This window comes from Rhinopithecus roxellana, chromosome 19 (genome assembly GCF_007565055.1).
Source record: "Rhinopithecus roxellana isolate Shanxi Qingling chromosome 19, ASM756505v1, whole genome shotgun sequence".
NCBI lineage: Eukaryota > Metazoa > Chordata > Mammalia > Primates > Cercopithecidae > Rhinopithecus > Rhinopithecus roxellana.
The window spans coordinates 49,133,876-49,150,986 of NC_044567.1; the positions used below are offsets into that span (position 1 = coordinate 49,133,876).

Here is a 17,111-nt window from a genome sequence, read left to right on the forward strand (position 1 = left end):
TGGGCACAGGGTTATGTGCTTGCTTTCTGAAGATGACTGCATTAATTGCAGCTCTCGCTAATGGAAAGGAGCCTGTTTCGTTTCCGAGAGGAAGCGAGAGGGCAAAGACTAGTGAGTGAGTGGGTGGTGGGAAGAGGAAAGGAAGAGGAGTGGAAGGGCACAGCCTTGGTGTGGGCTGGGGACTGACTGCGAGATGCCTCTTGGAGAAGCCCCTGAGCCTCTGGGGGAAGCTGGCCCCTGCTGGTCGGCCACTGGCACCATTTACAGCCAGAGCCTCTGCTTCGGGAGATGGTCTGTCTTGGGGGCGCTTTCCTGAAGGGAAACAGCATCGATTTTTTTCTTTAAAAGATCCCTTACTCCTTTTTGGCTAACTTCCTTTCTGATTGCTTTAGTTTCTTTACCATCCCTCTCCCCAGATGGGGCACTTCCCTGGGTTTACCTTGGTCCACGTGGTCAAATGAAGCCTGGGCATGGTCACTTAGCTCTGGGTGTAGGAAGGGCAAGATTTAGGCTTTGGGGCCCAGGACCCCGCAATCTGACTTCTCCCATTTCTGGGCCTCCCGAGACCTCCCAGAATCTGAGACCGCAGTGAATAGGACGTAAGGATAATGGGGCGGGGGAGAAGGGATCCCGTCCTTACAGCATCGCGCCCCCAATTCACTCCTAGTTAACCCTGACGTCGCCAACATAGTGTCTCCATCACATATCTGGCACCTCCAAGTGATGGTTAAGCCGATGGAAGAGCCCAGCCCAGGCCCGGAGTGCAGGCCGGTGGTGACCGGGCCGAGGACGGCGCAGTCCCCATCCCCGCCCCGGGAAGCGCAGCCACTTTCTCGCCAGCCCCGCCGCAGCCCTCCCCCTCCCGGGCCGCGCCGCTCTGACCGACTGGGCCCGGGTGGCGGCGCCCGGGGTGGGGTGCGGGGCGGGGGCCGGCGTTCCCCGCGAGCAGCCCCGCCCCCGCCCGCGCACCGCCCCCGAGGACTCCGCGGGGAGGAGGAGACTCGGGCGCAGAGCGGGGGCCGCGAGAAGCGGGAAGGGAGCGCGGGGAGCGGCGGGGCCGGGGCCGGCCCAAGGGCGCCCTCGCCTCTGAGCAGGGCGCGGGGGCCGGGGCGGAGGCGGAGGCCAGCGGGGCAGCGAGAGCAGAGAAGTTTGGCGGCGGAGGGGCCGGGCGTCCCGGGGTCGCGAGGAGGCGGTGGCGGCGCGGGGACCGGGGCCATGGGGGCGGGCGCGGGCTGCGGGGCGGGCGCGGAGGCGGCGCGGAGCGCACTGAGCCCCCGGAGCGGCGCGGCCGCCGCGGCGCAAAGTTAGCCCGGCGCCCCGGGACGAGCCCCGCAGCCGCCGCCGTCCCCGGACCCCGTCTCGGTCATGGGCGAGCACCCCAGTCCGGGCCCCGCGGTGGCCGCCTGCGCCGAGGCGGAGCGCATCGAGGAGCTGGAACCTGAGGCCGAGGAGCAGCTGCCCGCAGCGCCGGAGGACGTGAGTGCCCCCTCCCCGCCCGGCAAACTTTCTGGGGGCACCGGGGGGAAAAGCCGCCCCTGTCTCGCCCCACGCCGGGCAACTTAGAGGTTTCAAGGTGACGCGGGAGCGCCCCGGATTGGCCGGGTCCCCGCGGGCAGGAGGGGGCGGAGGGACCGGTTTCCGCGAAACACGCGCGCACCGCTTCCCTCGCTCTGGTTCCCGCGGCTTCCCTGCGGGACACAGCCCCGCAGCTGCGCCGCGGACCTGTCGCCGCCGGAGCCCCCTCCCCGCCGCTGGTGCAGTGCCGGGGACACGGCGTTTTCCCGCAGAGGCGGCCGCGTCACGGCAGTGACTCCCCCTCCCCTCACGCCCGCGACTTGCGGGCTCCCGGAGCTGAGGAAGGAACGGACGCTGCAGAGTCCCGGTCCCTGGCCGTGCAGGCCGGTCTGGCGACCCCTTCCTCCGCTCCCGGATTAGCTCCCCCCCTCCCCGCCCCCGGCACCCGCCTTGTCGCGACTCTGATTGAAATTCAAGCCGGCCCCCGCCTCTGACCCTGGCCGGAGCAGGGAGGGAAAGTGCTGGGAGCGGCTTTGCTCCTAGAAGGAGGCCCGTGAGTCCAAGACTGTGGCTGTGCCAGGGGACGGTCCCCTGGGCGAGAAGAGAGAGGGGCTGCCCCGAGGGCTTCCCCGCCCTCTGCTGCTCGGGTCTGCATCCCTCTGGTCCTGGGGGCCGGCCCTGGGAAGCCCTGAGAACTAGAGTTTATTGGGTTAACCTCCCGGGGCTAACCTACAAATAGGGGTGAAAAACCGGGCAGACACCCTGCCCTGCCCACCCCCCCGCTCCTTAGGGTGGGGAGATGGAAGTGAAACCAGGCTCCCAACCTACACAACCAAAGCGGGAAAGTCTGAATGGGGTTGGGGGATAATTTACCATCTTCTGTCTTTGGCGTCTGCAGTTAAATCTATCACTTCCTTCTGGCCCTAAATCCCTGGCAGAATCTGATGTAGTCACCTCTTAGACTCAGCCTTGGAAGAGAATGGGTGGGCTTCACCGCATTCGGCATTCACCCCCCACCCGCCCGCTCCCACCCAATAAAAACAAAAAATAAAACAAAACAAAAAAACTGCAGGCAAAATGTTAGTGTTTATGCAGAGTTGAGTTCTCCTGTGGGGCGAGGGTCTCTTCCCCCCAGCAGGTGAGACCCATTGCGGCAGGGTCTGATGGAATTGCACCTGGCCATGCTCTCCCAGCCCTGGGAGTAGCTGTGAACATAAGCTCTAGGCAGCAGAAATTATTAGAGGCTCTTGGACATAGTTGGACGCCTTTATTTAGTAATTGTTGAGAATCACTTGTTCTGCCAGTTCCAGAACCAGCAACACCCACCTTGCCGCCCCCGCCCCCACCCCATCCCTTACTGTGAGTTTCCTCCCTCTGCTCAGTGTGGACTCATTGGGGAGCTCCTCCCAGACTTCCCCTGCTCTCCTGTGGCCAGTCCCTGAGCCTGGTCATGACTCTTGGGCAGCTGCTGGGAGGCTATGTCAGAAACATCCGAGGACTACAGAGACCTTCGTGATAAGTGTGTCTTTCTTTCTCTCCTATTCCTTCTCTCCTGCATGGCCTCCCTCTCTGCCAGCACTGGAAAGTCCTGTTTGATCAGGTATGTGAGCAGTTAACCCCCCACTTCCTTCCAGCCCTCCCTGAAATCGGTCTCAGTCTCCCTGCTTGCGTGGGCTTCCCTAGCTCCGCGCTCCTGAGATGGTGACGTGGGGTGGGGGTGTGGCTTCGTGTATCTCTGGGACTGAACGACGCTGCTCTCCAGGTATCAGGAGGAAGAGATGGACTCCCCTGAGAGGATCTCCCTCCCGCCTCCTCCCTCCTCTGCTGCACCAGAGCCGGGTTTACACCATATATAAATTGGACGTTATATATTGAATGCCTGGGAAATCCTCCGTATGCCAGGGGATTGCAGTAGGGGGCTGGAGAGGTGGGGGAAGGGCTCGGACTGACAATCCCTCTCCCTTTCTACCTCCACTATGGAGGGTCCGTGGCCACCACTGAGGTCAAATCTCTGCTATCCTTGGGGGCTGACTTACAGTATGGACTCTTTTGAAGGCTGATTCAGTGTTTTTAATTCTGTCATAGGGATGAGAGAGTGCTGGGAGGTTCCAGAGGGGAAATTGTATGTGATTCTTTGTGCAATGCCTGGAGTCTAGGTGTAGGGAGTGGGGTTGGGGGTGCCAAGTATTGGCTTTTGAACCTGGAGATGGACATTTGACCTTCAGCAAGGAAATGGTTCTCCTCTTTGCTTAGCATTCGTGGTGGGTGCTGTTATGTGCTTCCTTCTCCCTCTTTGCCCCATGTTGGAGGATAGTTGAGTGCTGTGGTCCTGGGATGAGAATGATTGTGCCATGAAGTTTGTGCACCTTTGAGAAATTGGTGTGAGTGGACCAGAGGGAATGTGTTGCGTTGGAGAAGAAGATAAAGCTGAAAAATTAGCTTGAACCAGGACTTCGTCGTAGGCAGGGGAAGCCTTAGAAAGTTTTTTTAGCAGGGTTGTTACAGTATCCAAGCCAGGCTTGGGAAAGCTCCAATGTCTTAGGGGACAAAGGGTGAATGGCCTGCAGGGACCAGGGAAGCTAGGCAGTAGCTGCAGCACTGAATGGAGGCAAGAAGGTGACAATGAGGATGGACAGGAAGAGGGACATGGAGATGGAAGAATTGGAAGCTCTTAATAGACCATAGAGGAGGGGAACCACATATCTAACTTTGAGATTCTGAACCTAGGAGGGAAAGAAAAAGTTGGAGTGGGGCCGGGTGTGGTGCCTCACACCTGTAATCCCAACACTTTGAGAGGCTAATGCAGGAGGATCACTTGAATCCAGTAGTTCAAGACCAGCCGGGCCAACAAAGTGAGACCTCATCTCTACAAAAATTTAAAAAATTAGCTGGGCATGGTAGCACACTCCTGTGGGTCCAGCTACATGGAAGACTGAGGCAGGGGGATTGCTTGAGCCCAGGAAGTTGAGGCTGCAGTGAGCCATGATCGTGCTACTGCACTCCAGCCTGAGTGACAGAGTAGGACCCTGTCTCAAAACAAAAACAAAAAATAAGTTGGAGTGCAGAGAGACGTTGGCAAAAATGACAACTTTGGTTTGAGACAAGTTCAGTTAGAGGAGCCAGCTGGTTGCAGATGCCGGAGTGGGCGTGATGACACTGAATTGCAGTGTGAAAGGCCTGGGGTGAGGATTTGGGGTTATCATCCATATTAACCACGAGGCCTGGCTGTGGTTTGAAGTTCAGAGCATGCACTGGCTCCTGTCCTGACGGGTAGAGCATCTCTCCCTCTGGCTCCTAAGAGTACAGCAGCTGCTGGCCTGATGCCCCAAGGCAGGAGGGAGCCCGCTGCGCCACTGCCACCACTACCACCAAGCTGCCAGCCCTTCACACCTCCTGCCAGATTTAGAATCAGAACCTAGAACAAAGTGTATCGTTCTTTTTTTTCTCTGTCTGTGTCTGTCTTTCTCATTTGATTTATTTCCTTTGCCAGTCCTTGTGTGTATGTGTACATTTTAAAACAAACCATTTGGGTGAAAGGAAGAGAGCTTTTAGTAGGAAGAATTTGGAACTCAAGGGAATGTGTAGCACCTGATAGTAGCTAGTGGTCTATGAAATCCAATTTTTCCAACTGAAGGTGGATCCTGGGTGTCACAAAGAGCATACCCCTGCTTCTGGGAGGCCTGCCCAGAATTAATTCTAGGAAAGAAATTAGGCCAGGCACAGTGGCTAATGCCGGTAATCCTGGCATTTTGGGAGGCTGAGACAGGAGGATGGCCTCCCAGAAAGTGAGACCCTTTCTCAAAAAAAAAAAAAAAAAGAAGCAAGCAACCCTGGTAGGTCAAACTGCAGTCACGGATGGGACATGACGCCCATCAGAGTCCCTGTAAGCACAAGTGGCTCTGGAGTTCACCTTCCAGAGATCAGTGGCATGGGAGGCTAGAACCAGTCAGGCATCTCCTCCCTCCCTTCTTGGGTCAAGCAGACACCAGTGGTCACCCAGTTTAAAACTGGGATCTGTTAGGATCTGTTTTCCAGGTGTTAGGGATGGATTAGACCAGTCCCTCTGTACTGTCTGGTTCTTCAGCATGTGGAGTAGCCTTGATCTAGCCTGACACCAACTGGACCCCAAGGGCTAGAAGCCATGGCGTTGGTCTTGTTGGTCCTATATGGTCACCCTTAAACTAAATGGCCAGGATACCTTTTGTGGCAATTGGAAGTGATGAAAGCAGGTGACCCCAGTCCCATGGAAGCTTCTGTGTCTCCCTCCCTGGCATTCTGGCATTTGGCCCGCTCAAGCAGGAGTATAGTAGGGTCAATCCATGCCATGCACCCTCACTCCCCGGTTTCTTCCCCACGGGTCCCAGAAGTTACAGCAGGCGGGAGACCTGAAGGTCATCAGTTCAACTCGGTATGTTCCATGTGTTCATGTCCTGTTCAAACTTCTTCTTGAGGGAATCGTCTTTTCATATTTTGGAGATCTTGATGGTTTTCCTAAATATTTAAGTAGATTTAAAATTTACGATAAATATTAGTCTGTTGTTATAGTATAATATCATAGCAAAGATGTTTTATTTTTCTGACTGGGTGCTCACACCTGTAATCCCAACACTTTGGGAAGCCAAGGTGGGCAGATTGCTTGAGCCCAGGAGTTAAAGACCAGCCTGGGCAACAGGGCGAGACCCCATCCCTGTTCTTTAAAAGTTAAAAAAAAAATTTTTGTTAAAGAAAAAAGTCTTATTTTCTGTGGAATCTGTTGAGCTTTTCCTTCATGATTCCTTCTGTTGCTTCAGACCTGAGATAGTTTTCATCCCTCCCCAGATCTCATAAATATGCCCTTCTATTTCCTACTACTTTTTCTATGATTTAAAACATCATATGACCCTGTACTCCACCTGCATCTGATTCCTATCCAGCTATGCTAGCATCACTTATTAAGTAGGCCTTCTTTATTGTATTGTTTGAGAAATGTTATTTGGTAAATTTTTGTGTGTGGTTGGGTTTATTTTTTATTTCTGATTTATGCCACTGGTGTTTATAATTTTGCACAGGTAATGTCCCCTTTAGTTATTGCTTTATATCTGTTCCATATGTTTCTGAAAAGCTTCCCTTTTTCGGGTTATGCTTTGATAGTCTTATTCTCAGTCCCTTCCTGAATCCCAGGGAGCTTTGATCCAAGGTCAAATATTTAGTCAAAGGCCAAATAGCGAGGCAGTGACAGATATGGGACTGGAGCCCAGTTAACCCACAAAGGGCTTCTTGGGTTGGAAAAGTCATTTCCAGGTTTACCCGTAAAAATGCCTCCAAGATCTCTGAATGTTTAATGAACAAAAGGGTTTGGAGCAGAGTTCTGTTAAATCAACAAAGCACAATTGCTTTCAAGCTCAAAAGAACAAAAGGGAAAAGGCAAAATTGAAAGTAACTTGACTGTCTTCCTTTTTCCCTTCTCACTGGGAGCCTGTATTTCCTAGACCCCCAAAAGAGACCCCAATTTTGCTAATCTCCCAGAAGGAAAGCAGATAAGTACTATCTCACCAAAATTATAAACATAAACATGTGCTACGATGAGCAGAAGGCATGGGGCCACCACTTCAGTGGGTTGCTAGAGGCAGAAACTTGGATTCGGAGTCAGATAGACCTGGGTTCAAGTCTTACTCACTTTGTGATTGGAGGTCATTACATTAGCTCTCTGAGCCTCAGTTTCCTCCTCTGTAAAATGGGGACAGTAAGGTTTAACTCCAGGGTGACTGTGAGAATTAAATGGAAGTGGAAATTCCCTTTGCAATATCTGATTCGCAGTGGACATTCAACAAATGTATCTTCATTGAGAATCAGAATTAGATTGGAGAAGCACAAGGACCACTTCTGAGATCCAGGCCCCTGTGGGGAAGGCAGCTCCTCAAGAGATACTTCTGAGCCCAGAGGATTTTTCTGCTTTCTGTCTTCCAGTGTCTCCCCTTCCCAGCCCCCTGCCCTCCAGCCTGGGGCTGTTCCCTTGGCCTGACTTCATTTGTAGTCCCCGCTTCAAGCTGGCTTAAGGGTGTTCTGATAAGACCCCTGAAGGGATTAGCAAGGAGCTGCAGAGAAAACGCCTGCCCCAGAGACAGGGTGTTGGCCACCCCCAGAACTCACAATTAGCCAACACTGCAGGGTTCCCAGAGAGGAACAAAGGCACAGGCTAAACTGGAGTCCTTGGGCTCTGCACCCCCAACTCCTTATCAGGTGGCCTCTAGGACCCTTGAGGCTGTGGACTGCTCTCCACCACAGAGCCTGCTTCCCTACCTTGCTCCTGCCCCAGTGACCCCATCAGCTATACTGACATTAACCCTTTTATTCCTGACCACTCACAAAAATGCATTTGATTGCTTTGGGCAACAGGGCCGAGGGATATGAGATTGAACGTGGCCTGGCTGCCTTCCTGACACATAATAGATACACACGTTTGAGCGAATGACAGGTCGAACTACACCTCTGCATGCATTGTCTTGGATTAAAATATCCTCTCTAGGAGCAGGCCCTGACTGTGCAGCTACGACACTCATGGCAGCCCCTCTACCACCGTATGGCTGCTGCTACCTCAAGGAATATAAGTTATTAGAAGGTTGGTGGAGTCGTCTTGTCCAGTCTGCTCATTTTGTTTTTGCTTGTTTGTTTGTTTATTTGTTTTGAGACATAGTTTCACTCTTGTTGCCCAGGCTAGAGTGCAGTACCGTGATCTCAGCTTACCGCAACCTCCACCTCCCAGGTTCAAGCGATTCTCCTACCTCAACCTCCTGAGTAGCTGGGATTACACGTGCCCGTCACCACGCCTGGCTAATTTTTTGGTATTTTTAGTAGAGACGGGGTTTCACCATGTTGGCCAGGCTGGTCTCAAATACCTGACCTCAGGTAGTTCACCCTCCTTGGCATCCCAAAGTGCTGGGATTACAGGCGTGAGCCACCGTGCCGGCCCCGTCTGCTCATTTTGCAAATGAGGAAACAGAAGTCAGTGGCCTACTGAGGTCACTTGGTGCAATAGAGCCAGAGCTGAGACTAGATCCCAACCCTGCTTTCTATCTGAACTGTGTTCCTGCCATCAGGCCATTCACTTAGTTAGTGCCTTGAGTAATCAAAGCAGGTGGAGAGGACACACATCTAGGTCAATTCCCAATTCTGCTCCTACTAGGTGTGTGGCAATGGGCAAGCCAGGTGACCTCTCTAGGCTTCAGTTTTCTCATCCGTAAAGTGCCAGACAAATACCTTCCCCTCCACATTGTTGTGAAGACAGGATGCTGTGTGTATAGTGCTTGGCACAGTATGTAGTGAGCACCTCATAAATACTACTGGGTGTTAAATTTAAAGAAAATTTAAAAAGACATATAATAGAGTAGGTTTTTTTGTTTTTGTTTGTTTGTTTGTTTTGTTTTTTTGAGGCAGAGTCTCACCCTATTGTCCAGGCTGGAGTGCAGCGGTGCAATCTCGGCTCACTGCAACCTCTGTCTCCCGGGTTCGAGTCATTCTCCTGCCTCAGGCTCCCAGGTAGCTGGGATTATAGGCATGTGCAATCGTGTCTGGCTAATTTTTGTATTTTTAATAGAGACGGGGTTTCACCATGTTGGCCAGGCTGGTCTTGAACTCCCGACCTCAAGTGATCTGCCTGCCTCAGCCTCCCAAAGTGCTGGGATTACAGGCGTGAGCCACTGCGCCCGGCCAGACCTGGGTCTTGAATCAGTGTTCAGAGCCCCAGTTGGGGTTCCTTCCACCATATCAGGCTGCCTGCTTTAGGGAAGAAGCTGAAAAATCACATTCCTCCTGAACTTTCCAGAGAGAAAGGAGAGAAGGTTTTGGACAGAAGCTGCCTGGGGAGCGTTGTGCATGGCAGAGGGTGAAGGGTGAGATGAGGTGTCTGGCCACCAGGTAGACAGGGCTGGCACTCCTCTGTCTGGTGTTCTGATCTGGCAGTTCCTGCTGGAGCTTTACTTAGTGGGCTGTCATGACATTGGGGCCATTGTCTTGTGCTAAAGAAACGAGTCCATGTGTGTCTTAAGCTGTGAACAACTAGAGGTAGCCCCCATCACCGTTCCCCAGGCTTTTGTGAAGCAAGGTACAGGTTGAAATCAGTATATTTGAGTCAGTAAATATTCTCTGAGGGAGCAAACATTGGATGTCTAACTGCGTGCATATAAATTTGTTGTCTTATTTTGATCTCTCAGCAGCCCTGTGAGGTGTGTGGTGCTGCACCTCAAAAGAGGAAACTGGCTTGGTGCAGTAGCTCACACCTGTAATTCTACCACTTTGGGAGGTTGAGATGGGAGGATAGATTACTTGAGGCCAGGAGTTCAAGACCAGCCTGGTCAACATAACAAAACCCGTTCTCTGTTTAAAATAAAAAAGAGGAAAGTGAGATTTGAGGGGGTGGAGTTTGCCCAAAGACAGCAGTGAGGACCTTCTTCTGCAGTTGCATATGTGTGTAAGCGTGCGCGTGTGTTCATGTGTGTGTGTGCATGCGTGTGTCCCCACAAGGCTTCTGGGTGGCTCCTGAAACGGGCCAGGATATGCAGGAACAGCTGAGCACCCTTTATCCTTCCAGCCCTTTATCCTGCCTGCCATGCACCCCCTCTGCATCTTGCTCCGCTCCTTCTCCCTGGATCTGTTGGCTCTCTCTCCTCTGGGGGACCAGAGGGACCCTTTGGTGGCTGCCAGGAGAAGCAGCAGCGGCCAGAGGTTTAGGCTGAAGGGGAGGGATGGGGTGATGTCAGACCTCTCCCTGCTGACATTCACTCTCCACTCCCTGCCTGCAGCTCCCTTGAGACTCCTGGGCTTCATGGCCATGACTCCGCTTCAGTCCCCAGGCGGCATGTCAGGCTGGGCCGGATGAGTCAGCATGGATGTTACATCTGCTCCTCCCGGGTACCCAAGGGCCTCTGAGTCACAGCCCCCAGCAGCCCCCTCAGTGGCCTGGCAAAGGCAGGGGCCGATCTGGAATGGGAAGGGAGCTGTCTGTGTTCCTGGGAGTCCTTGTGAGGAGGTCAGAAGGAAAAGGGGCCTGCAGGAGTCCCCCAGGGGTGGGAAGGAATAGGCCCAGTGGAGGAGGCAGTCCCCCATCCCATGCTGCCCACCCCATCCATCCCCAGCTGCATGCCTTCCAGGGAAGGTGTGTGGTCGTTTCTTGCCCTCACTGCCCAGGTATTGGGAGAGCTGGGTGGTTTTCTGGAAGCATGCCAATTGTCAAGGGCTCAGCCTGAGTTCAGGAGAGGATCCCTGTCTCTACCTAATCAGCTTGCCTGCCCCCATCCTAGGGTTCGGCTGTTTGACTTAGGGCAAGGGGGATGCTCAGGGGGCCGCTTGGGAGAAGTCCCATTAGAGGGCTGCGCTGCCTCCCCCACCCCTCTATGGTGGCAGCTGAGGGAGCAGAAATAATACAACTGGGAATCCTGGAGGCTTCTCCAGCTGTCAGGAGCCTGGCCTGGCCAGATCCCAGGGGAGTAGGGGTCACAAGGGCCCCTCATGCCTCCATCTGGGGAGGCTGGAGGACAAGAGGTATCAGAACCTGGTTTTGAGAGCTGGTCTCTCTCCTTCCCACAGAGGCTTGAGGTCTCTGAAAACCCACTCCCAGCCCCAGCTTGAAGCAGTGCCTCAGGCAGTGGGCATGTCTCTGAGTACCTCAATTTCTGTATCTGTTAAATGGGATGAACCAGACTTGCTCTAGGGTTGGCATGAGAACAAAAACAAAAACAAATTGTGAAAGTCAGTATTTTAAAGAGTCAGGGGAAAAGGTCAGGGGAAAGTGTGAGGTGGTTTTTCTCTGTGGGCGAATTAGCATCCTCATTTGCAAGAAAGTAGAACTGGAAGAGAAAGCTCCTACTCCCCTAACCTCCCTGCTGACCTCGGCAGCTGCAGCCTGGACCTAATTTATGGGGCTGTAAATATCCATGAATGGGCCAGAGTTCCCTGGTGGGCTCTGGCCGTTGGGTGGGGAGAGCTCTACTGAACCATAAACCCCTGGGCAGCCTCGTTAATTCTGCTCTGCTCAGAAGCCGGGTAATGAGGCAGGGGGCTAGCAGATGAGCCATGGTAACCTTCACCACCACCCACCAGAGGGGAGAGACAGCTGCCTGCACTGTACTCCAACCCTAGCACCGGACTCCAGCCCTAGCACACGTGCCTGTGCTCATTTCCCAGGGCTCATTCTGCCTTGGTATGTGTGCACGGGAGAAGACAATGGGGATCCGGGTTCCCCGCTCTAGATCCCAGGTCTCTACCTTCCTGGCCCAAGAGGTCTCTACCCCAGTGGCAGCTGGTTCTTTGGCCCCGGGTACTGCCTTTGAGGTCCTTGAGAGTACTCACATCCCTCCCTGAGGTCCAGGACCTGTCTAGATCATGGACAAGGAGAGGGTCCTCCTGGGAGAGAGAATTCAAGCCTTGGAGGCTGGAGTACGGTGCTAGGGCTGGAGGAGACATGTATTTGTCCTGGAAATGCAGCTGATGAAAATCACACATACATCATAGACACAAGAAGATAGAGGTATGCACTTCTTTCTCTCGTGCTTTCCTGCTGCTGGGCAAATTCTGAAGCCTTGGCCTGGCTCCTGGGCCAGCCCCTGGGAGGGGAGAAGCAGTGCTGCTGTCCTGGGTGCTGAGCAGGCAAATCCCAGCTCCAGCAGGGTTTGCTCCCTGAGAGCTCAGCTCAGCGGCCCCATTAGGCCAGTCACAGACTCCTCAGCCTCTCCCGGGGCCTGGTGTCCCCAGTCAACCCTCAGGCTGGGCCTGGAGCCGACAGACTTCTAGCATTGCTGGAAGACTCCAGCAAAGTGTCAGCTGCCTGGAGAGCCTGTGCTACTCATGGGGCGGAAGTGAAAGGCTCTGCTTCTGAACCAGCGGCAAAGGGGCTGGGTTCACCAAAGGGAAACATGACTGCTGTGGACTCTTGCCTTGTTCCCAAAGAGTGTTCCATCGAGTGTTACTGTGAAAAAATACTATGACCAAAGGTCAAATAAGTTTGAAGAATGCTGGGCTGAACAAAATCAGACAGGTTTCTCCAGCCTAAGACCTTGCAGAGTCCGCGATATGGTGCATTATGACCCTCCAAGAGGGTTTTCTACTTGTAGGACCACAGAACCCTTATTTCAGGTACCATCAGGTACCTGGTATTCCACAGGACACACCTGGGGAAATGCTTAAACATCAGCCAGGCGCGGTGGCTCACCCCTGTAATCCCAGCACTTCGGGAGGCTGAGGCAGGCAGGTCACGAGATCAGGAGCTGGAGACCAGCCTGGCCAACATGGTGAAACTCCATCTCTACTAAAAATACCAAAAATTAGCCAAGTGTGGTGGTGGGTGTTGTAGTCCCAGCTACTCAGGAGGCTGAGGCAGGAAAATTGCTTGAACCTGGGAGATGGAGATTGCAGTGAGCCAAGATCTTGGCGATCATACCACTGCACTTCAGCCTGGGGACAGAGTGAGACTCCATCTCAAAAAAAATAAAAATAAAAATAAACTCGGGCGATGTTTCATTCAACTGAACAAGACAGAGAAAAACAAGGGAGGGCAAGATGGGACCAACCAGCACAGTGGAGGAATCCTGAACTGTTTCTATCTTGACCGCGAACTCACTGTCTGACCTGGACTAGTTTATTTTGTTCCTTTTGCCCTCTTCACCCGTTTCCCCATAAAACGAATGTGATGCCTGGGCCACAGTTGATCCTTAGTGAATATGTGTTAGGTGGACACGTAAGAGGATTGGATGAGGGTCTCTCAAACTCTCTTTAGCACAGCACTCTAGTGATGGGGGAGAGTGCAGGCTCTCACCCCTCTGCCTGGATGTGAATCCATCTGCACCGATGACCAGCCGTTCACACTTGGGCACCCCAGCTCTTGGTGCCTTGGTTTCCTCTCCTGTAAAATGGAGCTCACAGTAGTATCTACCTCTTAGGGTTGCTGTGAGGTTTATATAGGGGGGACCACTCTCAAAGTGACCAAGTTAGGACATTTGAGAGTGAAGGAGCCACTGTAAATCACACTCAAGGCCGGCATGGTGGCTCACGCCTATAATCCCAGCACTTTAGGAGGCCAAAGTGGGAGAATTGCTTGAGGCCAGGAGTTTAAGACCAGCTTGGGCAACATACCTAGACCCTGTCTCAAAAATAAAAATAAAAAGAAATTAAAAATTAGCCAGCTATGATACCACATGCCTGTGGTCCCAGCTACTCACGAAGCCAATGCAGGAAGATTGCTTGAGCCCAAGAATTCAAGGTTGTGGTGGGCTACAGTCATATCACTGCACCCCAGACTGGGCAACAGAGCAAGATCCTGTTGTTTCTTAAACAAGAACAATAATAATTATTATGCTTAGACAACAAGTGTATGCCAGGACTGTCACAGAAAAACCAGGATGTGTGGTGGCCTGAGGTTTCAGTCAAGGATTGCCTGATACACAGCAAACTTTCCACATATATCAGCGCTTATCGTGTTGCTGTTCACTGGGATAGTATGCAGAAGGTCAGCACATAAACTAGCTCCGAATGGAGCTGCCCTGCCTAAGGAGAGCTGGGGGCTGCTCCTCAGTCCCCTCCCCAGCACCTCTGGGCTTTGGAGGCCCCATAGCCCCTAGAACTCTGCAGTGCAGTTTGAAAACCACTGAGTTTCCCTCCTGCTTTCCTATACCGTGATTTCTGATTCCCTGACCTGCTGTCCCTCTCCCCAGTGTTGCCAGGCCCCTCCAACAGCACAGACCCAAATGACCCCAGCCCTTCCGCACTCCCGTGTGGAATTGCCTGCTCCGATCCCAAATGTCCCGTAGCCCCTTGACTGTGCAAAGACTCTGAATAGAAGATTGGCTGCCCTCGTGGGCTGCATGGGTTGTGGATTTCTCATTTTCTATCCCCCATTTTCTTTTTTTTTTTTTTTTTTTTTTTTTTTTTTTGAGGCGGAGTCTCGCTCTGTCGCCCGGACTGGAGTGCAGTGGCCAGATCTCAGCTCACTGCAAGCTCCGCCTCCCGAGTTTACGCCATTCTCCTGCCTCAGCCTCCCGAGTAGCTGGGACTACAGGCGCCCGCCACTTCGCCCGGCTAGTTTTTGTATTTTTAGTAGAGACGGGGTTTCACCGTGTTAGCCAGGATGGTCTCGATCTCCTGACCTGGTGATCCGCCCGTCTCGGCCTCCCAATCTATCCCCCATTTTCATATGGCACGCTTATGTGCATGGGGTGGCTGGCCCTTACATCTCCCTGAGAAGAGTTTCTGCTTGATTGATGGAGAAACTGAGACAGAGTGGTCGAATGAACTACCCAAGGTGGCACAACAGCTGTGAGTGGAGCCTCCTGGAACTCTCTTCCTCCCCTTGCCCCAGAGTGGGGAAGGAGCCCCAGATGACAACAATACAAAGAGGGAATGTGGTGGGTCAGCTCCCCCACCTAGGTGGACTGAGCACCCCAGGAAGGAGTCCAGCATCGAGGATAGGAGATGGCAGACCGTGTGGGAGGCCTCAGGCTGGGCGAGCTGTGACCTGGAGGATTAGGGTCGGACGCTGGGTGCTGGCGTGATTAAAGGCCGAGGCAGGTGGGCGGGCCAGCTCCTCAGTGCGTCTGTGTCCTCCGCTCAGGCTGAATGTGAACTTGGCCGCCCCTCCCTCCACGGCGCTGACCCCTATTCAGGAGGCAGCTTCCAGGACGCTCCCAGGCTCCTGGCTCTCTGCTGGGCCCTTGTGGTCCATTCGCAGCCCACATTCTAATGGCTGCCCCGACCAGCCCTAGAGCAGCACTGGTCAGGCCGCCTCAATCCCACCCAGCCCAGTCCCCATTAGGAGCACCTCACTACCAAAGTGGGTGAAGCCGGGGCACGGTGCCTGTGGGAGGGGAGCTTCAGGACCAGCGGCACGGTATTAACGAGGAAACTGCATTAAAAGGGCTTGTTTTCCCGAAAGCTCCAAACCACAGTTTGGATCTGCCTAATGATCCCATCCCCCTTAAGCAGGCTGTGAAGGAGGCGAAGGGTAGGATATGTGCCCAGAGAGGGCCGGCCACACCTCCATCACAGCGGGATGCTCCCAGCTTTGCCGCAAGGGAAGCTGGTCTGGCCTTCAAGCCCAGGCCCTGTTGAGCTGCTGCCCCACGAGAGGAAGGTAGCCCACTTTGTAGATGAGGTAGTTGTGGCTCGGGAGTTTACTGTAAATTACACAAACCCTGGTTAGTGGCGGACACAAGCATGAGGTTTGCCTTGTTCCTTGCTACCCCTGAGTGAGGGGTGCAGCCTCTGTTAGAAGCTCCCAGCTTCCTTCTGGGGCAATGGGATGCACCTCTCTCCTGCTTTCTGGGCACTCATGCTCTCCCTGGCTCTCTCTGTCTGTCTCTTTCTCCCTTTGCCTCCCTTTCTCTCTCCCCCACGCCCCACACGCATTGTCAGCACCTGCCCTTGCTCTCATCTTCCTGGGGCTGGGGGTGGGGGTCGAAAGGTGTCCTGTGCATTCACAGAGCCCAGGCAGCCGGCCTATTGCTGCCTCTCCCTCCCCCTCCCCCAGCCGTCTTCTGGGCATCCCCGAGGCCTCATTATTAGGGTAGCGGTGACCCCCCCATTGTCTGGCCTGTCTGGCCCTGCCATGAAAGGTAGAGTTTTGGCAGAGAACCGAGGCTCGGCCTGATTCCAGCTTGTTCTCTGCTGTCTGGAGCCTGTTAACTATGCTCGGGGCAGGGCAGGCAGGCCCTGGTTGGGGGTGGGGGCTTGAGGAGCCACAGGGCAGCCATGTCACTAGGACAACAGCAGGGAGCCCTGGAGGGGGAGGTTGAGGGAGAGAGCAGGTGGTTCTTTGTCTGGAGCCTGATCCCAGCACCCCCACCGCACCCCCACCCCACGGCCCTCCCCAGCCTGGGAGGCAGCCCCTAGAGGGGGATTGGTGCCTGCTCCCAGGGCACGCAAAGCCGCTGGGCTCCCTCCCCCAGGCAGAGGCAGGAGAGACTGCACAAGCTGTGCTGAAGACCCATGGCCCCCTTGCACCCCTCACTGGGGGGATTCCCAGGACTCCACCTGCTCCTTCTCAGCCTGCACACCGCCCCCATCCGCCCACCCAGCACAGGAGGGCCAGGCTAGTGAAACCCTGTGATGGAGCAGGGGTTGGTACGGGTGGCTTGTAGAGATGGGAGGGGTCCCAAGCACCAAGGAAACAGACCCTCCCTGGCTGCGGTTGCCACATTCCCTCTCCAGGCTCCATTTTCTTAGCTGAGCAGTGAAGGAGTTTGGAGCTGTTGCTGTCTGGGGCTCTTTCCTGATTTAAAAATCTCTGCCTATGGGGCTGGGCGCGGTGGCTCACGCCTGTAATCCCAGCACATTGGGAGGCTGAGGTGGGTGGATCACGAGGTCAGGAGTTCAAGACCAGCCTGGCCAAGATGGTGAAACCGCGTCTCTACTAAAAATACAAAAATTAGCCGGGCGTGGTGGCGGGTGCCTGTAGTCCCAGCTACTCAGGAGGCTGAGGCAGAGAATTGCTTGAACCTGGAAGGCGGAGGTTGCAGTGAGCCAAGATCGTGCCACTGCACTCCAGTCTGGGTGACAGAGCAAGACTCCATCTCAAAAAAAAAAAAAAAAAAAAAAAGAATATCTCTGCCTGCTGTAGGGCTGTGAGACTCCTG

At 54.1% G+C, this 17,111-nt stretch overlaps 1 protein-coding gene across 5 annotated transcripts in view; it reads left to right on the top strand.

Moving 5' to 3' along the window:
- The first annotated feature begins 1,007 nt into the window (after positions 1 to 1,007).
- RHBDL3 (rhomboid like 3) overlaps positions 1,008 to 17,111 on the top strand; it is a 61,755-nt gene continuing 45,651 nt past the window's right edge. Inside the window, exons 1-2 of one of the 5 annotated variants that reach the window (XM_010372276.2) lie at positions 1,008 to 1,476; positions 3,092 to 3,115. In XM_010372276.2, the coding sequence (XP_010370578.2) occupies positions 1,366 to 1,476; positions 3,092 to 3,115 (135 nt within the window). In that variant the 5' untranslated portion in view covers positions 1,008 to 1,365. Of the gene's footprint in view, positions 1,477 to 2,993; positions 3,116 to 17,111 lie in introns of those variants that run through there. The other 4 variants (XM_010372277.2, XM_010372278.2, XM_030923267.1 and 1 more) reach the window with 4 other exon arrangements.